Consider the following 25,377-nt stretch of genomic DNA (forward strand, 5'->3'; position numbering starts at 1 on the left):
CGCCGCCCTATTGGGGGTACTCTCTGCCGCATACCAGAGTAGAAGCTTTCGCGCCGCCCTCGTGGTGACAACTCTCAACCCGTGACCCGACGCACCCAGAGCGTGGTGGGCTCGTATTCGGCGTCACGGTCCAGCCGCTTGTAGGCACGATGCAGCTTGAGACCAATCTCGTAGGACTCGCGGTCGACCTCTGCGAGCTCGAGCTTGAGCGCCTCGACCTTGCGCTTCTCGGCTTCCCGCTTCCGCACGACGGCCTCGCTCGCCAGGACATTGTCCGTGGGCATGAGCTCCGTCATCTGCTTGATCGCCGTGTTGAGGTTGATCCGTCTGTTGCCGAGGGCGGACAGCTTGGCGTTGAGCTGTGCGACGCGGTCCTTGGCGGCGTCCTCAGGTGGCGCAGGCGGGAGAGACTTGAACTCTGATGAGAGCGAGGTGACGGAGTCGTTGGCTCCACTGCTAAAGAGCCCTGCCTTCTTGAGAGGCTTGTTTGTGGCGGACTTGACCCCGGCAGATGCCGGTTCTCTCTGGTACGGCGAGCTCATGTCAATCCTGACAACGGTGTCGACGGGCGGTGATCGCGGACCCTGTCCCTCGTAGCCAGCCACAATGGGTCGCTTGCGGTCCAGGACTGATGGCCCGGCGGGTTGGGATTGTAGAGGCTGAGCGTCTGGTTCTATTCTAGCGGCAGTGGCGGGGGCAGACGGGGCGTCTGGTTGTGTGGCCCGTTGTTCTTGTTGCGGCCTGGTTGGAGCTGCTATCACGGGCGTCTGTGGCTGAGAAGGTACTGAATAGACCGAGGACGACCAGGACGGTTGTGCGTGGTGTCCTGCCCCACCTGCCGGCTTGCGTCTTATGGCCTTTTCTGTAGAAGGAACGTTGAGTGAGTCGCGCACGTCCGGGGCATATGCCTGGGGCTGCGGCGCAGAAGGTCGCAGTTGTGGTTGTTGTGTTTGTGGTGGTGCAGCTTGTTGTTCCTTGGATGGCATAGAACGGACTGGAGGCGCCTGGCGGGCCTCTGGCGGGGGGCTCGGATAGTGCGCCGACTGCGCCTGGGCACTTGCAGTGGGAGTCGACCGGCCGCTGCTTCCCATGGACTGCACGGGGGACAGCACGCGGTTGCCGCCGCGTGCAGATGCAGAGGCATACCCCAGGGGAGGAGGGCGGTTGCGTGGTGACACTGCAAGGGGCGGCGCATTGTCTGAGTCTTGCAGCGGTTCGGCCAGCACCATCCGGCCGCTCCCGCCTTGCCAGGCTGGCCGTGGAGGAGTCTGGCGTTCCGGCTCCGGTGTCGCGCTGGGCGCGCGGCGGGTGACACGGGGGCCATATGGGCTGCTGCTCTGCTGGACTGGCTGCCCCGGGCGCGGAGGCGTGGCGTTGACTTCGCGGCGTGTCAGGTCGCTGGCGTATGCCTGTGGGTTGACCTGGGATTTGCGGCCCTTGTCGGTCGATGTCGGCTCGCCCGTCCTCGGGTCCCAGCGGACATTGTGGTCGTGAGGGCGCTGCTGGGGCTGGTGCATGCGCTCTTGCGAGGCCCTCTCGCGGAGGGCCTGCCGGGCGGCGTCGCTGTTCTTGCGACGCTCACGGCGCATGCTGGGGATGTTGCTGCGAGCCTCGGCGCCGCGCTGCGGCGGCGCGCTGTAGCCGTTGGCCGTGGCTTGAGCCATGTCGTCGGGCTCGTCTATGGGAGAGACGTCCCGGGCGTTGCTGTGGAGTGGGATAGACGTGTTAGTCGGCCTGCGACAGAGCTTCTACAGCAAAAGAATGTTGCACCAGACAACAACCCGCAAAGTGAGAAAAAGAGTTGTACGGCGGCATCGTCGTCGAGTGCAGGAAGTGGCATGAAGGCGAGGGCAGGCTGAGGGGACCACTATTAAGGAGCGGCATATGAAACAAGGACGATGGAGTCGGCGCGGGACCCTGGCCTTGGTCGAAAAGGGCAGGCGTCCGTCCTCGCAAAGAAGGCACATGTGTATGCATATGTCCTGTTGCCCCCGTCACTTGAAGCGAGGCGAAGAGTCTCTTGGGCATGTGCCCTGTCGCGTGCTCGTCTTGTCTCGCTGTCCGGCGTATATAAGTCCTGACGCGCAGGACGACGGCGTGGCTGCTTACCGGTGTCTGGGGCCGACAATATCCGGAGAGCTTGGCGGGGAGACCTCGAGAGGGTTCTGGGGGTAGTAGCCGTGTTCCTGACGCAGTTGCTGGGCGGCAAAGACTGCAGCTTCTGGCGACGGTTGCGAGTAGACGGACGAGGCCGGCCGGCCGTACTGGCTCGAGATGCCCAGAGAGTCGGGCCGCTGCTGATAGGCAGCACCAGACAACTGCGCCGGAGGCGGCCCTCTTGTTGGGCGGCCCCTATGGGACTGCGGGGCCAGCATCGTGAGGATGGACCAGCTTGCGACGAGGTGCACTGGGACGAGGAGAAGGAGAAAAAGTGACGAGTGAGAGGGATGTCAGAAGGGAGCAGAAGCAAAGATCGGCGCAGTTGGAGCAAGGCCGTCCGATGTCTGGCGACAAACAAGCAGGATGCCGTTGGCTGTGGGGGGCATGACGATGATGCAGCTGGTTGCTTCTTGGTGCTTATTATGGCCATCCTTCTAACCTGGGACACGCCACGCAGAGTGCCCGGCCGGTTCCCACTGCAGGGTGTTTGCGCAGGGGTATCCCCAGCACAGGGGATCCCGTCCCTCGTCGTCGTACCCACGGGCAACCTCAGCCCGCAGCCTGCTGGGCACCAGCATCGGCCTGCGACGACAGCGTGGGGAGAGGCCATCGTCGCGCCCTGCTGGCCGCGCTTGCAGGCCGGCCATGACCACAGCTGGGCCACCGCGTCCAATGGCTCGCCAGGCTGTCTGGGTCGGGTCGAGGGGCTGTGCCCAGCAGCGCCAGCACTAACCCAGGGGCTTCAGCTCGATGGCGCAGCTCCTGGTTCAGGGAACACGTCCCTGGTCCTCTCCAGCCTGCAGGGCAAACAACAGACAGACTTATCTGCGCCAGATGGAGCGCAAGGGACCGAACCGAAAAGGGTTGGCGACGCAAAGTGATCGCTCACTAATGAGGCATGCAGCGCCATGCCATGCCGGTTGTGGCTGCAAAGTGCCCGGCCTGAGACACGCAGATCGCAGCCACTAGGGGACCGCTTGGCCTGCAGCGAATGGGACGAGTGCATCGACAAAGAAAAGCAAGCCACCAGAACTTACAATGGATTTGACATTTTGATGCCCGCGGCTGGGCGCCACGCCTTGCCCTTGGGCTTCGTCTTGGTCGTGATGCTGTATGCGTAGAGCCCGGTGCCGCCGTGCACGCCCTTGCGGTCCTGGTTGTGCCATGCTGGCGGTTCGGGCGGTCCTCTGGACCACGAGGCCACGCCAAGCTGGATCTCCTGGTCGAGGGACAACGGGGTGCTTCCCCCGACGCTGGCCGCCGCGCGCTGATGGTGCCGATGCTCTCCCATCTTTGAGGCAGGAACCTTTCCGCGGGCGATGCTGTGCCGGCCTCGCTCACGCTCTGGAGGCGGTGTCGGTGTCGGTGACGGTGCCGTTCTGGTCTCAAGTCGCTGCCTCAGCCGATGGAGCTGTTTGGTAAAGTATCGTCGGAAGGGTCGCTCAGCTGAATGCCTGTCTGCCGGCCATGTCGTCTGAAACTGACTGGTCTGCTGGAAGCCGAGGTTGATGCCAAGCGAGATGACGGGCCAGCCCATCAAGACCTACTGCGAGCATACAATTCTTCTCCGCAGGAGCATACAATTCTTCTCCGCAGGAGCATACAAGACATCGCTGTTGCAAGTAGAATAACTAGGTCTCCGCCCTCCAGCCGAGGGCTGGCCAGACTGGCGACAAGGCCATTCTTAAAACAATTGGGTGGAAACTCAGCACGGCCGCCCAGTTCATGCGCCCACCGTGAGGCGTGATAGGTACTGGTCGTTGCCCCAGCCTTGTCACGGCCTCGGGCGCGAGCCGTGTTGCAATTTTGTGGTTCGAGCTCCGGGGACGAATCACGCAGCACATCCATCCATCTTAGCAGCATCATCATCACGACCTATTAGGCGAGGGTCGCTCTGACAGCATCGGATGTCCACTGGCCCGCCTCGGTGGAGTCGAGGCCCCTGCATCCTATCCTGCCAGGCATTGGCTCCAGGCCCGCCAAGCGTGTCATTGTCGATCCAAGCCTTCGCGGATGTTCTGTACATGAAACGGCTGGGGGCGGGTCCCTTGGGTCTTAGTCGCGCGTAATGTAGGCTAGAGCCCTACCTAGGCACTCGTCGTTATTAGCTGCAGCCAGCTGAGCATAGGTTAATATCATGTTGAGCTGTCGCATGGACCTCCAGCTTGCGCTGACCTGAGGCGCCCGTCGCAGCTCAACGGCTTGTCGGCCGAGACCCTTTCGTAGAGCCAGGAGCCAGACATGATGGCCAACGGGCATTTCGCAGAAACCAGAGTTGCGATTGGCAGGCCTTGGGCAGGCCCACCATCGCGGAGCTTGTCAAGCTTCGGCGTTAATGTGGTGCACAGATTGTTGGTAGCGTATGGTCCACCATCACGCCAAGCAGCAACAGGATTGTTTTCTTCTTTCTCTCCTGAACTTGCACTGTTCTGACTTGAAATGAGCTTGTCAATAACAAGCCTGGTGATCCGGAAATTTACCGTCCGGCAACTCACTCCACCCTTTTTGGCAATAGGACGAGATTGGACCAGCACAAGCAGGCTATGCTGCCAGGTGCAAGGCCAGCAGCAGCCCAAGCGTGGTCGAGGTAATCTGTATGGATATATCCAGGAGCTCGGGGGGTGCCTGCACCTGAATAGGCCTCGAACAGCTCGGCTCTTGGTTGTGGAGACAACCCCTTCCTCGACATCTCGACTCGTGTGTGCCAAGCTCGGGGTCCGTGGATAACAATGAGAATTTTCAAACCGAGACAGCTCCCATATGTCGAAGAGCTTGTTCGGAGGAAGTGCCTTGCCTTTCGTTGACGACTCTGCGAAGGAACGATGGCGATGTGTAATAAAAGCAGTTTCTTCTAGTCAAGGTAGATCTGGAGCATTAAGGGATGATCAATCGTGAAGGGGTTTGAAAATAGCAATCCTTTGCAACAATCTGTCTGTAGATATTGATCGCAAATCACAAATTGGAATGAAGTGGCTGCAGTGACTCAAGTATGAAAGTCCTTGGAATAGCGTAAAGGATTGTTGTCGTTCTGTGGTTGTTCTCGACTGTGGCCCTCACGATGAGGTAATGCACAACTGCGTGAAATCAGTGCAGCATGAGACGAAAGTTAGATTGGCGTTTCTGTGCCCCTTCATCGCATCTCATTCTTTAGGAGCAGCATGGGTGTTTGATGCTGCATCGTCCGTGATGCGTGTCTGTGATTGATGAAAGAGGCGCACACAGAGAGAGAGAGACAGAGAGTGAAGGATAAAAGAGTGGGGCTTTTCATAAAGTGGGTCTGCAGAGCATGGCGATGGCAGAGCGGGCGGGTGCCCGGTTAATCTTCGCTTGCCAGCTGGGCATCCCACCAAGCAGCAACTTTGGGCAGCCACAGCAGATTGTTCAAAATCTTTGGAGGGGCACGCAGCCAGCCGCTAAGAAATTGCCAGGGCAGGGCGGGCAGGCCCCTGGTTCGAAGGCAGCACAGGCAGCCCCGTCCCGCCGCGCGCGAACAGTGTGAGTGGCCGAACCAGCACGCAGCAAGCAAGCAAGCAAGCAAGCAACCAGCAGCAGCAGCAGAGCCTGCACCAGGTCGAAATCCCGTACAGTGGTCGACGACGCCCACTTTCTCTTTACCTGGCACCGGCATCTCGTGAGCCTCAACCCACGACCAAGCCTCGCACCTCCGGCTCCCGTTCGTCCCTTCCGGTCCCGCAGCCCGTTTTTGCCGGAACATTGTGTGTGTGTGTGCCAACCATCAACCCCGTCTTGGCCACAATATCACATCGATCACCACCACCTCGAGAGAGAGACTCAAAAGGGAAAGAAAAGTATCGCCCGTCAAGAGTTTCGTCCAGCATGGCTGCCCCCGCCCAGCCTCAGCTCGTCTTCGTCGACGGCTCCTTCGCGGAGCTGGCGCAGGAGATGGCCGACTACCTCAACATCAGCGACGAGGTCAAGCCCCTGCTCGAGAAGGACCAGAAGGACGACGTTCTTAAGAAGATCATTGTCGCCTCCGCCGCGCTCAACAGCATGCCCGAGAAGGAGTTTACCGCCTCGTACAACCTGCTCGTCTACCTCGTCCTGCAGTCCGACAAGCCCGAGGCCCTCCTGCCCCGGGTCTGCGACAACCTGCTCAAGCCCGTCACCTCGTCTCCGACCAACGGGCCCGGCCTCGCCCTCAGCGCCCTCACAAACATCTTCAACATGCTCAAGCCCGAGAACCCCATTCGGTACAGTGTATTCACCACCATCCTGCGCTTCCTCAAGCACAACGGCATGTTCGACGTCGTCAAGCGGTACCTGCCCCACCTCGACACGTGGTTCAAGCAGTGGAACACTTCCGAGGAGGACCAGCGCAAGCTCTACGAGCAGATTGCCGACACAGCGGCCGAGAGTGGCGATCAGGAGTGAGTATTTCACCGTTCTGGAGGAGTTATCCGGGGGTGGGAATGAGAGGGAAGGAGATCTGCGTCTCAACAAGTAAAACATGAAAAAATGGCTAACGTGGGCTTCTTCGCCACACTTTTTCTCAGGGCCGCGTTTGAGTACACGATAAAGGCGCTCAACACCTTTGACGAGAACAGCGCCAAGTCCGAGGCTGCGCAGCAGCTCTCGCTCCGTGCCGTCAAGGCCTCCATCACGTCCCCCACACAATTCGACTTCCAGGGCCTGCGGGCCATCCCCGCCGTCCAGGCCCTCTCCGAGTCACATCCCGTCTACTCGGAACTGCTCGACATCTTTGCCGAGAAGGACCTCGAGGACTACACAGACTTCTGCGAGGAGCACGAGGGCTTCATAGAGAAGGAGCATCTCGACGACGAGAAGCTGACCCGCAAGATGCGCCTTCTCACCTTTGCCAGCCTCGCCGCGAGCATCTCGAGCCGGGAGATCCCCTACCAGGCCATTGCCAAGGCCCTCAACATCCCCCAGGAGCAGGTCGAGATCTGGACCATCGACGTCATCCGCGCCGGCCTCGTCGAGGGCCGGTTATCCCAACAGAAGCAGCTCTTCCTCGTCCACAAGACGACGTACCGCGTCTTTGGAGAGAAGCAGTGGCGTGAGCTTAGCGACCGCCTGGACCTGTGGAAGGGCGTCTTCACGACCGTCATTGGCACCCTGCGCCGCGAACAGGCCAACGCCGAGGCGCAGCGCAAGCGCGAGCAGGAGGACATTGAGCGCAAGCTGGCGGGTATCGGCATGGGTGGCGTCCCGACCGGCGAGCGGGGCAACCGTCGCGGCGAGCGGCCGCCGCGGAAGGAGAGGACAGACGACGACGACTAGAGGGTGAGATTTAGAGCAGCGTGGAGGTTTAGAGAGCAAACTCATGACGGTCTGACACCAACAAAAGTCGAGGTACAGGAAAAGCAAATTCTAAATGGGACAAAAAAAAAATAAAGAAAATATCCCCATTTCTACCACTTTCACGGCGCCAGCTCTATCTCGCATTTCGTGTCTGCTGCCAAACCGTCATATAGTCGAGCATTGTGAACTGGACACAAGATGCTCTTTCGAGCACTACAGCAGAGACGGGCAAATGCAACATGAAACTTTGCACTTGTTTTTTTTTCTTGAGTCGTACAGATATTGGATCTTGGTCTGTATTTCGTAATACTACTGGTTCTTGACTGCTGCGTGACGGGGAAAATGGAAATGCCCGGGTCTATAGGGCGGTGTCGTTTTAAATATTATGAGGATATCCTGGGATTGACCAAGTGGTTGCTTGCACTACGCGATTCTCGCGTTCTCGAGTTGCTCATGGCTTCGTTTGAAGTGAAAATGCTTTGCGCCAGGGAAATGTCTGCATTCCGACTCGAGTAGTTTAAAGATCCTTGCCGAGACGGGCGGTCAGGGCGTCCTGGGTCTTCTTGTAAACCTCGGTAGGCTGAGGGCGGGCGTCAATCTTGATGACGCGGTTCTGCTTCTCGTAATAGTCGACGACGGGCATACTAGTCTCGATAAAGGTGCGGAAGCGCTTGCGGATCGACTCGGCATTGTCGTCAGCGCGGCCACTGGTCTTGCCGCGCTCGAGCAGCCGCTTCTCCATCTCAGACTCGGGACAATCGAAGAAGAGCACAAACTTGGCGGGGCAGACGACCTCCTCGAATTTGATGGCCTGGTCGAACTTGCGAGGGAAACCATCAATGAGGAACTTGCCCTTCTTGCCAGCGACGTCACCCTTTCCACTGGGGTCTATGGCAGCAGTCATCGCGTTCTCCAGCAGCGCAACAGTAACCTCGAGGGGAACAATTAGCCCCTCCTTGATATAGTTCTTGATGAGTTCGCCGAACTGAGAGCCGGGACGTTCCTGTTCGGCACGCAGAAGGTCTCCCGCAGAGAGATGGGTGAAGCCGTAGTCCCTGACAAGGTTGGCGCACTGAGTGCCCTTGCCGGCGCCGGGTCCGCCAAGGACGAAGACAACGGTCACATTGTCGGGCGAGAAGGCCGGGGTAGGCTTTGAGGGCGCACCGATCTGAGGGTTCTGCTTCGCGGCATGCATGGCGTCTGTACAGGAAGGAGAGAAAATACCCCCAAGGTCAGCTCTCTGTAATAAGCTTGGCTGAGGTTGTGCGCATTGCTCAGAACTAACCTGCTTTCTTGTTTACCAGCAGTGCGTAACCACCAGATCCAGCAACAATGACGAGGACAAAAGGCCAGAACTTGACAGCGGCCTTGTTGCCTTTGGGGGCCTCGCTGCTGTAGGTGCGGCGGAAGCTTGAGTTCCCGAACTTGGGCTGGCGCTGGGCAGTGTTTCGGAGGACTCGCGAGGTGGTGGAGGAGCAGGTCGAGAAGGCTGGCGATGCAGAGGCAGTCTTTGCCGCGAATCGAGAAGCGGACGCAGAGACCTTGATGGAGGCAGGGGCGGCCTTCGCCGTCACTTGCCGCCAGAGCATGCGCTGCATGGAAGCTGCCATTGGTGCGATCGGTGACGTGTGTATGGTCGGTTCCAAGGCCAGAGGGCAGATAAAGGGGGGGGAGGTGCTGCTAGGTACCGCTGGAGCGTTTTTGCCGCCGAGAAGGGGATCGAATGATCAGAGGAAGCGAAGGGTCTAAGGAGCGTGAGAATTGAGAGCTAAATATCGTACAGTAACGGCATTCAGAAGCGATTCATGCGCCAGCAGCAGAACCGTGAAAATGGTGATCTGGAGAGACAGCTGCGGATGGAAAAAGGAGCAACCTTGGAAATGACGTTTGGGTCTCGACCCAGCTGCCCAGCTCCACTCCGTCCCAGACAGGAGCGGCTATGGGTACCTCGACAACCCTGATGGATGAGTACTTTACGTAAGCAGCGGTACAGACCATTGCTGCAGGAACAGGAGACTACTTTGCAAATGTCACATTGATTAAGTGGATGACTTTTGTGTGTGTACTAATGATTGAGTGTCATGGAGATCGTGTGTCTCTGAATTACATGGCAGATTCTAAGCTGCGCGGTATGATATAGAAAATGGTGGCAGAGGGCGAAGCCTGTGAATAATGCTAAACTTCAGCGCAAATGCTGTAACAGGGTCCCCCGATCTGTCCACTTGGCAGATATTGCTCTGCCAGGGAAGCTCGGGTGCCCGCACGCCTTCGACTGTGAAGGAAGAAAGTAAGGTCCCAAAAGGTATCTGAATCTCGGAAAGCCTGCCGCCTTTGAACGCCTTGATAAGCTGCCAGGAGCGACTAGCTCTGTTAAACAAAAGAATAAGATTTCGTCTCGTCTGTACATGTTTCATCTGCCTTCGTCTCTAAATAACGGTTTACCGAATCCCATCACCTCGCCAGACCAAAGGTTGTCTGGTTCGCCGACGGGCTCTTAAAAGCCTGATCGGCGTAGGCACCGGGAATGGGCACAGCCTCGTACGTCTGCTCTCCTGGAGCTACCGGACCGTGCTCATTGATACTTTGAGACTGTGAAGGTGCGCTTGGTGTCGTTGGTGTTCGTAGTCCGCCAAGCTTGGGTGTCGCTGACGGCGCCTTGGCGGGAGGGGCTTGCAGGACAAATGTCTTCTGGCTGTTGCTGCTCTTGGGGCTAGCAAAGGCTGACAGAGGCTCCGTTGCCGGTGCGGGTGTGAACACGGGCGACTCGGCGATGTCACCGAGAGACTTGAATGCAGTTGGTGGGAAGCGCGGCGACATTGCGTATTGCGAAAATGCCGGAGACTTGGGTCCAAAACCAGGAGTGTTGGGCGCAGACTGAGTCCGGAGCTGAGCAAGGTAGAGATCGGACCGGGCACGGTCGCGCAAGTCCATGGACTTGGTCAGCTTCCTCTTTGAGTAGTATCTCCAGAACACGATGCTGTACAGAGCGATGCTGATGACATCGATGACGACTTCGATGATGATGCAAATCAGAGCCCAGTTCTATAGGTGGCGTGTTAGCTTGTTGGATCTTCCAAAATGCGATTGTCACGAGCACACAACTCACCTGAAGACGGCACACAAGTGCGTAGTCGACCTTGTCGGCAAAGAGATCGGCACGGTGGTTGTCGACGCAGGCCCATCCCCACATGTCCTGGTTACCACTGTTCGATTTTGTGAACTGGAGGGCTCCTGCGGTGCCAGCCCACATGAGCATGGAAAAGATGAACCAGCCAACGGCGAACAGAGTATAGTAGACGCCGACCTTCTCAGCCCGGCGGTGACCGCCACGGCAGTAGCCAACAAAGATGAGGATACAAGCGAGGAGCGAGATACACGCGGCGACAAGGGTGACAATCTGCGGCCAAGTCTGGGTGTTGCTGGCCCATGCCGGAAGACCATTCTGTGCAGCAAGACCGGACGTCGCACGGAAGATGGCGAAGGATGAGCCGACCATGGCAAGAATGATGAGTGAGCAACTGAAGCCGATGCCACGCAGGGCAAACTTGGCAAGTCGAACCTTGGCTTTCATGCTCTGTGTACACAACACGGGTCAGTCACAGTTCGTTGAGGAAGGATTCGGGTGTCTTCAAGTACTCACCACGTCCTTGGCCTGCTCCTTGTCGGTGTCCTTCTCGCGTTTCTCCAGAATCTCCTCTTCACGGAAGGTCGGGCTCAAAGGGTTCTCGAACTTGCGTGCAGGAGTGCCGGGGACCCTCATGGCACTCTTGAGTGGTGAAGCTGGTGTCATGGGCATGACGACAGACTCTCTATTGCCACCGATGTAACCGAAGCCTACATCTGCAGGTTGTGGTTGTTGGGCTTGCGAGCGATCACTGAAAGGCAGCGACTTGTGCTCGACGGGAGAGTAGACGGTTGTGGCTTCGGCGAATCTGGGTGTCCTGGGCTGCTTCAGGGACGATCCGGATGAGGAACCGGAAGATGACGATCGGGAGGGAGCAAGGTTGAGCGCAGCAGGCCGCCGCCTTTCGTCTTGTGGCGCCATTTCTGGTAAAGGACGACGATGTGTGACAGGCCAATGCTCTGAGGAGAATAGTTGAGCAAGCAAGACAGCTCCCTGTTCTGGCGTGCTCGAAACTGTACGCTGGACAGAGATGGAGCTACGGCGACGGTTGACAGAGTGGAACGACGACGAGACGAGAGAGAGGAAGAGAGAGACCAGCTGACGAGGAACAGGTTCTTGAGGGCCGCTTGAGAGGGGACCTTGGTGGTTTTGAGTAGTAGGCGCCAGGTGAGGGCGCACGCACTCTATTGGGCCTTGAGAGGGCGAGCCGCCAGCAAGGATGCAAGCGGATGCAACGGGGGATGGTGGGCCGATGGGCAGCAAGTCAAGAGCTGGGTGCTTAGTAGAGGATGCTGATAGGCTGGCTGGAAGATGGCAATCCGAAAAGGGCCAGAGCTGTCGAATCCTGGTGAGGACGAGCTACGCGCCGCCGACCAAGGGCTTCCGACGGCGGCTGCTGGAGACTTGTGACTCGACTTGCAGGAGCAACGTCTTGAGCTGAAGATGGTCTGTCACAGAGACAGCGCTTGGGCGACTGATGGTACGGAGCTCGTCAGAGAAGATGCATCAGGAGACTTGGACTCGGGCTGGACAGCATCTGCCTACTATATGTCGGCACCAGGTGACCGTCGCCGGGAGGGGTCGAGTCCGCAAAGTCTGGCCGACGCTCCAGAGCTTCGCCAAGCAGCTCGGACACCGTACGACCAACCACCTTCCCCATGGATATTGTCAGATCCCAAGAGGACCACCCCGGGACTTGCATGCAGGTGCTGGTGTGCTGCTGCTACCCTGCGCTGTGAGGCGGCCGGTTGCAGTCAGCAGCGACTGAGCTACACCACATCGTCCACTCGCTGGCGGCGCGGTGGCCTTTGGGGACACGGCCGCAGAAAACATCCATTTCCACACACGAATTCCGAGGCAGCGCGTGCTGCTGGGGAGGATAGAAAGTGGCGCCGACTGGGCGTTGTGGAGGGTCCGGGCGGCGTGCTGGCGGGAGGTTGATCGCTGGTTGGATGTGGGATGTGGGAATCGTGGGCGGCAAGCAGGGTCGGCCGTGCATGCTGCTGCCAGGCTAGAGAGAACGCTAGGGACGCTCTGTGTCGTGATTGGCAGGGCGTGGCGGCAGACAGGGGCACTCCCCTGCTTCCCGCAGAAGCGTGATTGGCGGGACAGGGCATAGCTCGCGCCCGCCCCCTCAGGCGGCAGCCAATGAGAGCCGGTGCCCACGTGATTGCCGGTTTCTTGCTCTGCATGTTCCTGTGCCGAGAGCGCTTACAGGGTTTCATGGATTGGCCAGCCTTCTTCACCCAAAGTGCCGTCCGGCCACCAAGATCACAACACGCAGGCCAAACGATCACTTCTGTGCCCGCGGGTGCTCCGGCTCGATTGCGACGCTGCCAGCAGCCAAGTGGTGGCAACAAGGACAGAACCAGCAGCAATGCCGTCAAGGCACGTGAGGTTACACCGGCCCCCAAAATAGATCCAAGTCACCTTGGGTGTTTGTTTCCATTCACACAGGGCCGGGCCAAAGTCTCCCACACGCTGGCGGATATGCACGCGAGTCCCGGTAGGTCATCATAAGACGGCACTTAAGGCCACGAGCACCCACGTGTCTTTCATCCGATCGGGCTCTCTAGTGCAATCTGCACACCATCTTCACGGTTTCCGGCCCGAATGCTGGATTTCCAGAACATCAAGGCTGCGGCATACGCTCACCCACCGTGCTGTACCACCCCTTCACAGGATACTGCTCAGGGTGCCATGTCCCGAGGTCATCGTGGAGAGAGTGCAGAGCGACACCTTCATGACGTCCAGTACTTATTTTTAGGCACCCACCTGAAAATGTGATGTTCACCGTATCTATCGCGACCTTGATCTCGTCTTACATGCATGAGACAATGATACTCTGACACGGGTTGCTTCTCGAACGAACATGACCGGCACTTCGGCGACAAAGCCACAGCCGGACGGCTAGTACTCTCCGTCATGTCACACGTTGAGAAGGCTTCTGGGATACCGCTCAGGTGGTTTGCTGGCTTATCGCACCCAGATATTGAATCAGATTATGATACGCTGTAAAGACTACACTACTAAGAAGTGATGGCGTGTGCAGCACAGCCAGCCGTTGAGCACTTGTCCAGATTGCTCTAGGTGAACACGTGCGAATTGAGTGATAAGAAACTGCTGAAACTCTACAGGACCTTGAGGCGTTGCAAGTGCGTGCTTCTTCTTGTTGCTCCTTTTCCGTTCGGACGGGATTACTGTCGGAAACAGGAATTACAGCTCAAGTCGCCGTGTACGTCAACGTCCGCCATCAACAGCTTGCGGCGACGAGTCGTATTGCCATGCAGAGCATTTTTGCCCCGGACGAGATCCTTCACACATATGGAAATATTTTTAATTTCTTTTCCACAAGTCTTTCGAGTGCGTGCCAACTTCGCAATCATGTTTGCTCGAGCTAAAGGGCCGGAGTCTCGGTTTCAAATGCTGGAGGGTTAAATACAAAGGCAAGATGTCGTGCTCATGTGGACCTACTGTCTACACGACAAGTCATACGTCTGACTCTGAAGGTGTGTTTCCATTCAAGTTGGAGCTTATCGAGTCTAAATATGGTGAGGCCACAGCTCTTTCGAATGTTTTATGCGTGGGTTTATGCTGGCCACGAATTACAGAAGAGGCCAAGTAGATTTTCCCAGGAGCAATGGCAACTTTTTCCTTAAGCATGGCGGTCGTGTCTCTTGTAATCCACTCCGGTTTCAATCTGATCTCGTTATCTCTTCATAGTTAGTTCCTCGACTCGAACTTGAAACTCTGGGTGATGAGTCAGCATCCATGGAGGTGCGCCACAGAATTGAATCATAGTGGCCCACTAAGTCGATGCGCACAGAACTGTCAGCCGGCATGGGTATATCAGCTCGAACCTGTGTAGGCAAGATGCGAACAGTTTTTGACCATATGAACTCGCTGATAGAGTCGAATCAAGGACAACAACAAGCAAAAGGATTTTTGTTGTCTAGATAATATCGTGATACGTGTTGGTCTAGTGTTGCCAGTCGACGTGTTCTGGCTGACACTCTTGGGAGTCCGCTTTGGACAAGTCGTTGCTCTTGGAACGCAGCCCCGTAACCGTAGAGGCGTGCCCCTCCAAAGTGCTTACCTAATCGACCGCGGAGTCATTGGGCTGCCTGCCCCTCCACAGAATTGGATTTTTTGCGCCGACCGCAGGCTTTCGAACGACGACGACGTCAAAACATCATACCCGACCGCGACAGCCACCCGCGACAATAAGCCCAGGCACCGATATATCGTGAACCTCCGATCGAAATTTCTGAACACCCGAAAAGAAAGGAAATCGCGCCCACCATGGACAAGTACGGCAACGACATCGAGTCGGAGCACTCCGACTCGGGCAACGAGTCTCCCGATGAGGAGGAGCTCGTGGGTGAGGAGATTACGACAGAGAAGCCTCTGAAGTCCGCGATGAAGAAGTCTGCCGCGCCGGCGCAGGCTCCCGTGCAAAGACCGACCCTGCCCCCGCAGACCGATGCGAAGGACCTCGACCTGAGCACGCTCACCCCCCTTACCCCAGAGATTATCGCCCGCCAGGCGACCATCAACATTGGCACAATCGGCCACGTCGCCCACGGCAAGTCGACTGTCGTCAAGGCCATCTCCGGCGTCCAGACCGTCCGCTTCAAGAACGAGCTGATTCGCAACATTACCATCAAGCTTGGTTACGCAAACGCCAAGATCTACAAGTGCGACAACGCCGAGTGCCCGCGCCCGACATGCTACCGCAGCTACAAGAGTGAGAAGGAGGTCGACCCTCCTTGTGAGAGAGAAGGATGCAGTGGCACATACAGACTGCTGCGCCACGTCTCGTGAGTCTTCTGAATATCGCTCTGAGCACAAGGTTACGAACTCTAGCTGACAGTGTCGGCATCATCTAGCTTTGTCGATTGCCCTGGTCACGATATTCTCATGAGCACCATGTTGTCAGGTGCCGCCGTCATGGACGCCGCCCTGCTCCTGATTGCTGGCAACGAAACCGTTCCTCAGCCCCAGACTTCAGAACACTTGGCTGCTATTGAGATCATGAAGCTCGACAAGATCATCATCCTGCAGAACAAGGTCGATCTGATGCGCGAGGAGGCGGCCCAGCAACACTACCAGTCCATTCTCAAGTTCGTTAGGGGCACACCTGCCGCCAAGTCGCCCATCATCCCCATCTCTGCCCAGCTGAAGTTCAACATTGATGCTATCAACGAGGCCATTGTCAACACCATCCCTGTCCCTCCCAGGGACTTCACCCAAGAGCCCCACATGATGGTTATCCGTTCTTTCGACGTCAACAAGCCCGGTGCGGAGATTGACGAGCTCAAGGGTGGTGTTGCTGGTGGTTCGATTCTGCACGGTGTCCTCAAGCTCGGTGACGAGATTGAGATCAGGCCAGGTATCGTCACCCGTGACGAGAAGGGTGCTCTCAAGTGCAAGCCCATCTGCAGCAGAATCGTGTCGCTCAACTCCGAGTTCAATGACCTCAAGTACGCCGTGCCTGGTGGTCTGATCGGTGTCGGTACCCGGATCGACCCTACTCTCTGCCGTGCCGATCGCCTCGTCGGTTTCGTGCTTGGTCTCAAGGGACGCCTTCCCGCCATCTACAGCGAGATCGAAGTCAACTTCTACCTGCTCAAGCGCCTTCTCGGTGTCAGGACCGCGGATGGCAAGCAGGCCAAGGTCGCCAAGCTGGCCAAGAACGAAGTCCTCATGGTCAACATTGGCTCCACATCAACAGGTGCCAAGGTCGCGGCCATCAAGCAGGATGCCGCCAAGCTGGTCCTCACCTCGCCGGCTTGCACGAACCTGGGCGAGAAGATTGCTCTTTCCAGACGTATTGAGAAGCACTGGCGTCTGATTGGATGGGCCACCATCACAGCGTAAGTCCTGCCTTATCCCATGATCATGCCCCCCCAAACATCTCGATTTGACCTGCTCGTGCTAACTTGTCTTTAAAGTGGTGTCACTCTCGAGCCTTCCGAGTCCTAAGCGCTAGGTCCTTGGTATCATGCAAGAGAGGGAGTTTTCTTTTCTGCCAATGTTGCTTGCGCCTTTGTCTGATCACGGGCGGTCGAGAGCTCTCAGCCCGCCTCTACCCCACCCCACCAGTCACAAGGCGTGGACGGTAGTCTGTCGTTGCCAACCTTTCGACACGCGAAAATATGCAATTCCTGTGCCCTTTCAACTACACTCGCAGTGATTTTCCGTGTAGATAGAACATCAATCTTTTACAGCCAAAAGGCGAAGAAACAAACGCTGAGCTGTATACCGGATTGAAGAATCTCGGGCAGGAAGGTGGATGTGCAGGCAGTCGGGCAAGGACTGCGACAGGGGGGAAGAAGAAAAAGAAAAAAGAGGAAATGAAGTAAAAGATATAAAACATTCTCAAAAGCAATTCCTGATGCCTTGTGTCGCCATGCATGACGTGTGTTTCGAACCTTGAGAGGCTATGCAACCTGGACGAGTTCTAAAGCATGACTCCACAAAATTTACCTGTTCATCGACACCACATGGCGTAATCCCCCAGGTGATGTGGCCGTGAGAAACTCGGTGACAAAAATGGTGGAGTCAGTTATTCAAGCATATCACCTCACTCGATGAAGGCTCAACCTTGTCGGAAACGACAAAGACTGCAGGTTGGAATGGTTTTTTTTTTCTGTTATTCTTGTCCAGGCGGATCGGCATTAGAGTCTAATAGGCAACGTCCTTGCGAACAGGACCAGAAAGGAATTCTTCGGATTTAATCCCGCGGGAATCGAAGAAGTTTACCCCAATTGGCGTTGCAATTTGGTTGCCAGCAACGAAATAACATGCTGAACTGAGACCGAGACTTCTTGTAATCGAATACTCCACACACCAAACCAGATTCCTGGGCACTAACCAGTGCCCTCTTTTGTATATCGTCTTTGGGAGGTTTTGCCGATCTTACTCGGCGGCCTTGGGCTCCTCGGCAGCAGCAGCGGTCTCGGCGGGCTTCTCGGCTTCGGCAGCAGGCGCGGCAGACTCGGCAGCGGGCTCGGCCTCGGACGAGGTCCAGAGGGTCTTTGTGGCGAAGTTAACGAATTGATCCTCTTCAAACAAATTTGTGGATGCCAACTTACGAGGTTGTCGCGCAGGAGTTGCATGATGAGAGTGGAGTCCTTGTAGCTCTCCTCGCTGAGAGTGTCGAGCTCTGCAAGCACACGAGGAGTTAGTGGCAATCCAAATGAACACACGTGGCCGAGGTGCACTTACCAGCAATGGCATCGTCGAAAGCCTGCTTGGCGAGGTGGCAAGCCTGATCGGGGGCGTTCAGGATCTCATAGTAGAAGACCGAGAAGTTGAGAGCAAGACCCAGGCGGATGGGGTGGGTAGGAGGCAGCTCGGTCTGAGCGACCTCTGTGGCGGCCTTGTATGCCTCGAGGGACTTGTCGGCGGAGTCTTTGCGGCGGTCGCCAATGGCGAACTCGGCGAGGTAGCGGTGGTAATCACCCTTCCTGCGTGGGAATCAGTATCGCAGAACAAGTGCGCTCTTGTGAGCCCCGACAAACGCAGAAAGACATACATCTTGTGGTAGAAGACCTTGGACTCGCCAGACTTGGCAGAAGGGATGAGGTGAGCATCAAGGACATCGAGGATGTCATCGCAGATCTTGGCAAGCTCGGCCTCGATCTTCTGGCGGTACTCCTTGATGAGGCCAACCTGGGAAGAGTTGCCCTTGGACTCCTCCTTCTGCTCGATGGAGGTGACGATTCTCCATGAGGCACGGCGGGCGCCAATGACGTTCTTGTAGGCGACGGAGAGCAGGTTGCGCTCCTCGATGGTGAGGTCGCGGTCCTCGGAGGCGACAATCTTCATGTTCTCAACCATTTCTAATGCAGGGCTCGGGGTCAGTCCAGGGTTATGCTTTGGCAGCAAGCATTGCCATGACCCATGAACGAGATGTGAACGATGGAAAACATACCCTCGTAACGCTCAGCCTGCTCAGCGAGCTTGGCGAGGTAGACAGCGTCTTCGTGACCCATTTTTGATGATGGATGATTTGGTAATGAGCTAGGTTTCGGGTATCGAGATCTGAGGGTACACGAAGGCGAATCAGTAAACAAGCAGACATGTGAGGCGGGCCAGTCAAAGGCGCATATTCATGAGCGACGATGGAGGCGTGGTGTAGAAAGGGGGCGGTCGTTGGCAGGCGGAGCTGGATAGTGGGTATCTTGTGCCGAGCACAGTGGATGGCCAACGATGAACGCGGCCAGCATGCCCAGCGAGCCAGGCGGTGACCAGCAAGTCTCATCGCGATGATGGACGAGCGAGACAACGCGGGAGGGACAAATTGACCGGTGTCGCGCGTTGCCTGGGTTGAGGCCGCCTGGCGCAGTCTAAAACAACCACGGACAAGCGGCGGCGACGAGAAGGAATGGGAGGCAGTCGCGAAGGTGGCGAGGGGATTGGGTGCGCGTACCAGAGATCTTGTGGGAGAGGACGCGAATGTGCGACGTGAGGGCTGTTTGTGGTGGAAATGGTGAGAGATGGTTGGGATGCAGGCAATGATCGATCAGGAGAGTAGAGGTCGAGCGGGCTTGGGAGACTTGGTGGGGTGCAAATGAAGGGCGGCCCTCGCATGAGGGGACGAGCGGCACCCGTGGGCTGGGGCGGGCAAGTGGACAGCAGCAGGCGGGCAGCGGCCGATACACTCCTGGACCTGATGACGCACCTGGGCAGGGCCGGCTGGAGGTCAGCCAGGCAGGCAGACTAGCCAGGCTCCGCCCAGCAGCGCACCTGCGCATCCATCCCAGGGAGACGTCGCCCAAGGCAAGGCATGGCAGGGCAGGGCAGGGCAGGTGACAGGATTGGCCGATCGACCACTCAGTGCTGGTGTGCAGGGCATGGCGGGGATCATTGTTATGCAGCCGTGCCCTCAAGATACCAGACACGCCTGCTGCACGCCCCCCCCCCCCACGAGGAGAACAGCGTTGACAGCATCGGGGGTTGCAGCCGGCAAGGACTTGCACGTGAACACACCTTTGCTTCCTTGGATATGTATGCCGGGTGATTGTGAGAACAGGCGCGTGGTCGTTGTTGTGTCTGGTGGGTGGTTGTTGATGGTGATGTGTACCTTAAGGTATGTAGAGCAGGCAGACGCCCCAAAGGTGGCAGCCATGGCAGACTCAGGTGGGGTTGAGGCTCAGCCGCGTCAAAGTCCTGCTGCTGTCGTGTCGGGTCCAGCTTTGGCCCGCCATTGTCTGCCTCTCATTCCACAGATTGGCCAAGGCATTGTTTACATACTCAAACAGTCGATTCCACCACTGACGCATTGGTGCACCCCTTCCTTCCATTGTTGCCGTTGGCAACATTGCCCAGGCTGCCCAGAGGAGCCGAGGAGCTTACATGCAGGCTGTGGAGACTGGTCGAGGAGACTCTCCTGGCTGCACCAGGCAAGGTATCAACATGTTTCGAGCTCAGGTTTCATGTTGCTGACCTGGATCCATGGTCCGCCTCGCCTTGCCGGCCTGGTCTGCCTCGCCTGCGAAGCACGCAATCTGCTGCCCATGCCACCCCAGTATGCGCAGTGTGACTAGCTTTAGCTGGCTTCAACCTCTTCACTGTCCCCAGGTGACCAGATCTAGTTGGGCCCAGTACGGTAGAGGCACAACCCGTGGTATCTACCATAACAACTAGCGCCTTTTAAAAAGACCTTCAAACTGCTCTCGGCTCATCTTCTTCCTCCTCATCGCGAGCGCCGTAATGCCGCTGCCATGCCGAAGGGCCTGTGTCAAGTGCAAGAATCCACAGAACCACTGCAAGTAACCCCGAGTTGGCTCTGTGATTGCGAGGCCCTCACCGCTCTGTTTAGGTGTCTCTGGACGCACCCAAAGTGCTCTCTGACCCGCCGCTCCAGCATGCTTGCACGCTTCACTCGTCTCGATCGTCATCCAAGGATGAGAGAGGGCTGAGAGCCGACGCTGACATAACCAGCCACAATTCCGGCAGTGGGTGGGGCACCGCAACCATGATTTGCGGGACTGAGGGGCCCTTGGGCGGCGAGCGGCCCGGGTAGCTCCGCCAGCTTCCCAGTGACGCAGACTCGGCCCACTTTCAAGCTTCCTCCACCTGCATCTGGTGCTGCCTCAGCTCACAACCAGACTAACACAACACCACCTCCAACACATCACATCACCTCACCTCACTCGACTCCAGTCCCGCATAGCTCTCGTAAGTCTAACAGCCCCCGAGGCATTGATTCCCTGGATCCCCTGCCAGGCCTGCCCATATATCCCGAGCTCCCTCCCGTACTTTCACAACCTGGTCCATCAGCCCACTAACGTCATCCTGCAACGTCACGTTCACCGGCCGTCCAGATCCCATTATCCCCTCACAATGCTTCGCCAGACCATCACCAAGAGCGGCCTTGCCGGCTCTGCCCCTCGCCGCGCCTTCTCGACCACTATCCGCGCCATGGCCAGTGGCGACACCGGTGCTCCGTCCAAGTACGGTGCCGCCAGCAGGTACGTGCCGGTGCCAACTAGCCTTGCCCAGTTCCCAAATCCGCTGTTCCCGGTTTCCCCACGGCGGAATTGAGTTGAGCGGTTTAGCCGACCCCAAGCTGATCTCCCCCCCTCCCATAAAACAGCGACGCCTTCCAGAAGCGCGAAAAGGCCAACGAGGACTACGCCATCCGCCAGCGCGAGAAGGAGAAGCTCCTGGAGCTCAAAAAGAAGCTCGCCGAGCAGCAGGCCCACCTCAAGAAGCTGTCCGACCACATGTCAGTTCCCTCCGCCCCCCTCCTCCCCCTGATCAGTCCAGCCGCACCTTTCCAACCTGTCGTCCTTAACCGCCCCGGTCTCGTACCTCGCTGCTGTCAGCCTTAGGCGGCGAGACCGAGACAAGTGGTGAATGACGATCCTGCCTCGGCGTCTTTTCGTCAACGGCTTTGCTAACCAGGGGCACACTTTCACCAGTGACGAGATCACCAAGGAGCAGGGCGGCGAGCACAACTAGATGCCATGGCATGGCAAAAGGCGTGCAAAAAAAACGGAAAAACACAAAGTTGTGGCAGACGGCGCCCACGGCCGCGAAGAAAAGCCTGGTTACAGCGACGTGGTAGATGTTGCTTATCGGAGCTACCCTCTCTCCACTCACAATCTCATCCACGAAAATCAACCTCACGATGCCATGTACTTCTAGGAAATAACCACATATAGCAACTACTGGTCGGATCAGAAGCAGCAAAGCAAACTAGTGAATATGCAGCATGTGTGGAACATGTCAATTTCAAACAAGGTCAATAGCATGGATTGAGGGCAAATTATCACGGCGGAAGACTTCCACTCTATGCGACGTGCTGGCCATCGGTGGCTGCCTGCTTGAGTAGAAGCAAACGTGATATCACGAGCACCGAAGCCGTGGGTCAAAATTTCAACGTGTACAAAACGAAAGGCCACGGCCGGGTTTTGCCCGAGCCTTCCGTGGATCTCAATTGCTCAATTGTCTACAAGTTGTCTCCAGAATAATGCCCTTGTCCCCTTGAATCCGCAAAACCCACATTACGGCCTTTTCAGGCCTCTTCTGCTCCCGAGATCCCCGCGCACCTCCCTCCACAGGTACGCAGTACACTATCTGCGAGATGTCCGGAGCATTGCACTGGGGAGCGGAGGCCTATGCTTCACCAGGTCCTTGTCTACCACATCTAGCCGCGACGGCCCATGTACGAGCGGTAGAAGCTGTCGGCAACATCAGACTCGGGTCCACCGTACTGGCTACCCATCTGACTGCTGGCCTTCTGTGCGGCTGTCACCTTGGCCTGCAGAGCAGCGGCGTTGGTGTCAATCCACTGCAACTGCGTCAGGTGGCCGTTGAGGACACGAACAATCTGGCTCAGCTGTTGTGAAGGAGGTGCGTTAGCATGTGAGCAGACCCTGTAGATGATAAATTGCGCAGAGTGGTACATTACTTACCGGGTCGTCAGGTTTGTTGCCCTTGTTCAGGGTACCGGAAATGTCGTTGATCTCCTTGATCATCTTGCTCAGGTCGCGACCCATCTCGTCTAACCTCTCGGTCACCTTCTCAGCAGTCTTGTACGTCTGCTCCCGCTCCTGATCGGGTCCAGCCAATTGCTCGCCGGGGCCGATCTGCTTGGAGATGAGTGAATCCACCTCACTCTCGTACTTATCGAGCCAGGACTCGAGCTCTTCCTGCTGACTCTCGACGGTGACCAGGTGACGCTCGACTTCCCTGCTCGCTTTCTCCGCCTCAAAAGTGTTGAGATACAGCTTCTGGATCTTTTCGCCATTCTCGACCAGTAGACGATCCCACGCGGCCACTTGCTCAGCCTGAGCCTTGAACTCCTTCTGGTATTTGGACAGGTCGCTCGCCCACCGTGTGATGATTTCATCCATGGTCTTGTTCTTGAGGCGCGCCAAGGACGATGTTGGACCGGCAGTAGAAGCAGCCAGATTGGCTGTGGTACTGGTTGCAGGTTGTGTGGTGGACGTAGTAGTGGCGGCCGCTGGCTTCGCCGCGCCACCAAAGAGACCTCCAGATGCAGGCGCTGTGGATGTCGTCGCGGAGGTGGTAGCTGGTGTGGCGCTTGTTGTCGCCGCAGTTGTTGTAGCAGGTGTGGTGCTTGAAGAAGTGGCTGCACCGCCGCCGAAGAGGCCACCAGTGGTCTTCGCCGGCGCCGCAGCACTGCTAGCTGCAGACGCATCGCCTGCTGGCTTTGCACCAAATAGCGATCCCGCAGTCGCTGGGGCTGCGGTCGTCGTAGGTGTTGTGCTTGCGGCCTTGGCTCCAAACAGAGAACTTGCTGTGGCTGGGGCTGCGGTTGTTGCAGGTGCTGTGGAGGCAGGCGTCGATGAATTTCCGAATAGAGAGGTAGTAGCGCCGGTGCTAGCAGCTGGTGCTGTGCTTGTGGTAGCGGCGCCGAACAAAGACGGCTTGGCCGTTGCCGTGTCGCCAGGCTTGGAGGCCGGCTGTCCAAACAAGGAAGACGCCGGTGCAGGAGTTGTCGATGCCGTTGTGGCGGGCGCAGGGGTTGTAGTACCAGCAGCCGGCTTTGCGCCAAAGAGACTGGGTGTCGAGCTTGCTGCTCCCTCAGCAGGCTTCGGGGCTCCGAACAGACCTCCGGCAGGTTTCGCTGCCTGTGCTGAATTGTTGCCGAATAGTGAAGTCGCAGCTGGCGTGGCCGAAGTGGTGGACGGAGCAGCGGATGTGGCAGCCTGTGAGGTTCCGCCGAGCCCAGAGAACAAGCTAGGCTTGTCGCCTGTAGCAGCTGGCGCAGCGCCGAAGAGACTCGTCGCTGGTTTGGCTGCCGCCGTCGGAGGCGCTCCGGCTGGGGTAGTAGAAGCCCCTAGGCTGAACATGGGCTTCGCAGGTGTGGCCAGACTGCCAGAGGTCGCTCCAGTGGTGCCAGCATTGCCGAAGAGTCCAGCACCGGAAGTGCCGCCGCCGCCGCCGCCGAAGAGACCCCCTGATTGTGTAGCCGGGGCAGTACCGGCGGGAGTTGTGGGCTTGGAGCTCTGATTGCCGAACAAGCCGCCAGAAGAAAGGCCGGTGCCTGCTGCGGGTGTTGTACTGCTTGGAGCAGCTGATGATGTACCTGTTGTGTTTCCAAAGAGACCACCAGACTGCGCAGGCTTAGCAGCGCCACCTCCAAACAAGCCACCGCCGGCAGCTGGTGTCTGTGAACCACCGCCAAAAAGGCCGCCGGAGGAGGTAGCAGGAGCTGGAGAAGCACCGGTCGCAGCCCCAAAGAGAGGTTTCTGCTCTGCAGGCTTTGCGCCAAACAAGCCACCTGCGCCCGCGCTTGGAGTTGTCCCGGTAGAGGCATTGCCGCCGGCAGCTGGAGTGCCGAAAGAGAAGCCGCCTGATGTTGCTGGTTTACTGCCAAAGAGACTCGGTGTCGATGCTGCGGGTGTCGTTGAGCCACCACCAAAGAGTCCGCCGCTCGCAGGTGCGCTGCTTGTGGTGCTATTGTTGGCCTGGCCAGCCGAGCTGGAGCCGAAGCTAAACGACATGGCGAGGACACCGAGTGGTGAGTGCTGTACGATGTGTTGACCGAGTGCTGTCGGGAAAACGTCAAGACCTCGCAGGGTCAATCAGTTCATGCTCGAGACCTGGGGGGCTGGCAATGTAGCAGTGCCGCGCCAAGCTCAATGGCGTGCCTCTCCGAAACTGGATGCGTCGATGTGGTCGGTCAGTCGGAACGAGGATTCGTCTCGATGAAGGCGGTCGTGGCTATTGAAGGGCGTGTTGTTGCGGTTTGCTGGTGTCGTCGCTGGCAAAGTCGTTGGCGAGACGCTCTGGACTTTTTAGCGTGCGCATTGCGCGCGTCTCTGCACTTTTGGCGCCTCGACGTGGAGAAGCTCAGGCCTGCTGCAAGCTCGGAGCTGTTGCCCAGCTGCAGGCAAAAACATGCCAGGAGGTCTCGGCCAATAGGGAAGCTTCTCGCAGTGGAGCGGGTCTGGTGTCTGGCCCAAGAAGTGGAAGCTGCAAGTCTCAGTTCCAGAAGCGCTTGTGTGGCTGAAGACAGTGAGTGTGGCTGGACACGTCCCTGGGTCGGACTGCTCAGCGGAGAGGCGAGGAGGTATGGGGTCTGGTCTGTAGACCCCGCTGGGTACAATGATCTCCACGAACCAGTGCGCCAAGAATACACACCCACTTGACCACTCCAGGGCTGGTTCCAGGGGAACTCGAGACCACGATCACTTTCATCCCCTTCGCCGATCTTGCAGCAGAAACAGCAGCACCATCCAAACCCCCAAGCTCTACAGCAGTACTATCTTGCAAGCTGCCAAACTTCCCTCCAGCTCTGGAATATTCCGCATCGTCCATCGTAA

The 25,377-nt window shown here is 57.6% G+C and overlaps 8 protein-coding genes across 8 annotated transcripts; 3 read left to right on the top strand and 5 right to left on the bottom strand.

Moving 5' to 3' along the window:
• Positions 1–74: 74 nt before the first annotated feature.
• On the bottom strand, positions 75–4,419 carry B0I36DRAFT_347053 (uncharacterized protein; the record flags this gene model as incomplete). Its single annotated transcript, XM_046156529.1, has 4 exons — positions 75–1,704; positions 2,110–2,352; positions 3,198–3,703; positions 4,336–4,419. 4 exons carry the CDS (start codon positions 4,417–4,419, stop codon positions 75–77), a joined length of 2,463 nt encoding a protein of 820 aa, XP_046015343.1.
• Positions 4,420–5,896: 1,477 nt separating this feature from the next.
• B0I36DRAFT_90100 (uncharacterized protein) lies at positions 5,897–7,723 on the top strand. Its single transcript, XM_046163551.1, has 3 exons — positions 5,897–6,548; positions 6,675–7,425; positions 7,490–7,723. The coding sequence occupies exons 1-2, from the start codon at positions 5,998–6,000 to the stop codon at positions 7,420–7,422; spliced, it is 1,299 nt and encodes a 432-aa protein (XP_046015344.1). The 5' UTR covers positions 5,897–5,997; the 3' UTR covers positions 7,423–7,425; positions 7,490–7,723.
• Positions 7,724–7,960: 237 nt separating this feature from the next.
• B0I36DRAFT_360646 (uridylate kinase) lies at positions 7,961–9,053 on the bottom strand (the record flags this gene model as incomplete). Its single annotated transcript, XM_046158347.1, has 2 exons — positions 7,961–8,643; positions 8,729–9,053. 2 exons carry the CDS (start codon positions 9,051–9,053, stop codon positions 7,961–7,963), a joined length of 1,008 nt encoding a protein of 335 aa, XP_046015345.1.
• Positions 9,054–9,738: 685 nt separating this feature from the next.
• Positions 9,739–11,637, bottom strand: B0I36DRAFT_90128 (uncharacterized protein). Its single transcript, XM_046163552.1, has 3 exons — positions 11,084–11,637; positions 10,550–11,017; positions 9,739–10,485 (listed from the first exon to the last, which is right to left on the bottom strand). Exons 1-3 carry the CDS (start codon positions 11,486–11,488, stop codon positions 9,895–9,897), a joined length of 1,464 nt encoding a protein of 487 aa, XP_046015346.1. The 5' UTR covers positions 11,489–11,637; the 3' UTR covers positions 9,739–9,894.
• Positions 11,638–14,869: 3,232 nt separating this feature from the next.
• B0I36DRAFT_238338 (elongation factor Tu GTP binding domain-containing protein) lies at positions 14,870–16,447 on the top strand (the record flags this gene model as incomplete). Its single annotated transcript, XM_046149604.1, has 2 exons — positions 14,870–15,387; positions 15,457–16,447. 2 exons carry the CDS (start codon positions 14,870–14,872, stop codon positions 16,445–16,447), a joined length of 1,509 nt encoding a protein of 502 aa, XP_046015347.1.
• Positions 16,448–17,439: 992 nt separating this feature from the next.
• B0I36DRAFT_240096 (14-3-3 protein-domain-containing protein) lies at positions 17,440–18,567 on the bottom strand (the record flags this gene model as incomplete). Its single annotated transcript, XM_046149734.1, has 4 exons — positions 17,440–17,735; positions 17,798–18,039; positions 18,108–18,414; positions 18,507–18,567. The coding sequence occupies 4 exons, from the start codon at positions 18,565–18,567 to the stop codon at positions 17,440–17,442; spliced, it is 906 nt and encodes a 301-aa protein (XP_046015348.1).
• A 2,020-nt stretch (positions 18,568–20,587) lies between these two features.
• On the top strand, positions 20,588–22,010 carry B0I36DRAFT_317974 (mitochondrial ATPase inhibitor, IATP-domain-containing protein). The gene is made up of 4 exons (XM_046153226.1): positions 20,588–20,755; positions 20,902–21,048; positions 21,174–21,305; positions 21,502–22,010. Exons 2-4 carry the CDS (start codon positions 20,921–20,923, stop codon positions 21,539–21,541), a joined length of 300 nt encoding a protein of 99 aa, XP_046015349.1. The 5' UTR covers positions 20,588–20,755; positions 20,902–20,920; the 3' UTR covers positions 21,542–22,010.
• B0I36DRAFT_317979 (Nsp1-like C-terminal region-domain-containing protein) lies at positions 22,011–24,872 on the bottom strand. Its single transcript, XM_046153227.1, has 2 exons — positions 22,498–24,872; positions 22,011–22,421 (listed from the first exon to the last, which is right to left on the bottom strand). The coding sequence occupies exons 1-2, from the start codon at positions 24,553–24,555 to the stop codon at positions 22,230–22,232; spliced, it is 2,250 nt and encodes a 749-aa protein (XP_046015350.1). The 5' UTR covers positions 24,556–24,872; the 3' UTR covers positions 22,011–22,229.
• Between the last annotated feature and the right edge of the window lie 505 nt (positions 24,873–25,377).

Source organism: Microdochium trichocladiopsis (genome assembly GCF_020744255.1).
Source record: "Microdochium trichocladiopsis strain MPI-CAGE-CH-0230 chromosome Unknown B0I36scaffold_3, whole genome shotgun sequence".
Lineage (NCBI taxonomy): Eukaryota > Fungi > Ascomycota > Sordariomycetes > Xylariales > Microdochiaceae > Microdochium > Microdochium trichocladiopsis.

Excerpts from the sequence above, each read along its gene's own strand:
- B0I36DRAFT_90100 (XM_046163551.1), top strand. The coding sequence starts at position 5,998 with ATGGCTGCCCCCGCCCAGCCTCAGCTCGTCTTCGTCGACGGCTCCTTC. Across the intron at positions 6,549-6,674 it reads GCCGAGAGTGGCGATCAGGA|GGCCGCGTTTGAGTACACGA; the intron begins GTGAGTATTTCA and ends ACTTTTTCTCAG.
- B0I36DRAFT_317979 (XM_046153227.1), bottom strand. The coding sequence starts at position 24,555 with ATGTCGTTTAGCTTCGGCTCCAGCTCGGCTGGCCAGGCCAACAATAGC. Across the intron at positions 22,422-22,497 it reads GCAACAAACCTGACGACCCG|CTGAGCCAGATTGTTCGTGT; the intron begins GTAAGTAATGTA and ends CCTTCACAACAG.
- B0I36DRAFT_317974 (XM_046153226.1), top strand. The coding sequence starts at position 20,921 with ATGCTTCGCCAGACCATCACCAAGAGCGGCCTTGCCGGCTCTGCCCCT. Across the intron at positions 21,049-21,173 it reads AAGTACGGTGCCGCCAGCAG|CGACGCCTTCCAGAAGCGCG; the intron begins GTACGTGCCGGT and ends CCCATAAAACAG. Across the intron at positions 21,306-21,501 it reads AAGAAGCTGTCCGACCACAT|TGACGAGATCACCAAGGAGC; the intron begins GTCAGTTCCCTC and ends CACTTTCACCAG.
- B0I36DRAFT_90128 (XM_046163552.1), bottom strand. The coding sequence starts at position 11,488 with ATGGCGCCACAAGACGAAAGGCGGCGGCCTGCTGCGCTCAACCTTGCT. Across the intron at positions 11,018-11,083 it reads AGGAGCAGGCCAAGGACGTG|AGCATGAAAGCCAAGGTTCG; the intron begins GTGAGTACTTGA and ends TTGTGTACACAG. Across the intron at positions 10,486-10,549 it reads CACTTGTGTGCCGTCTTCAG|AACTGGGCTCTGATTTGCAT; the intron begins GTGAGTTGTGTG and ends CGCCACCTATAG.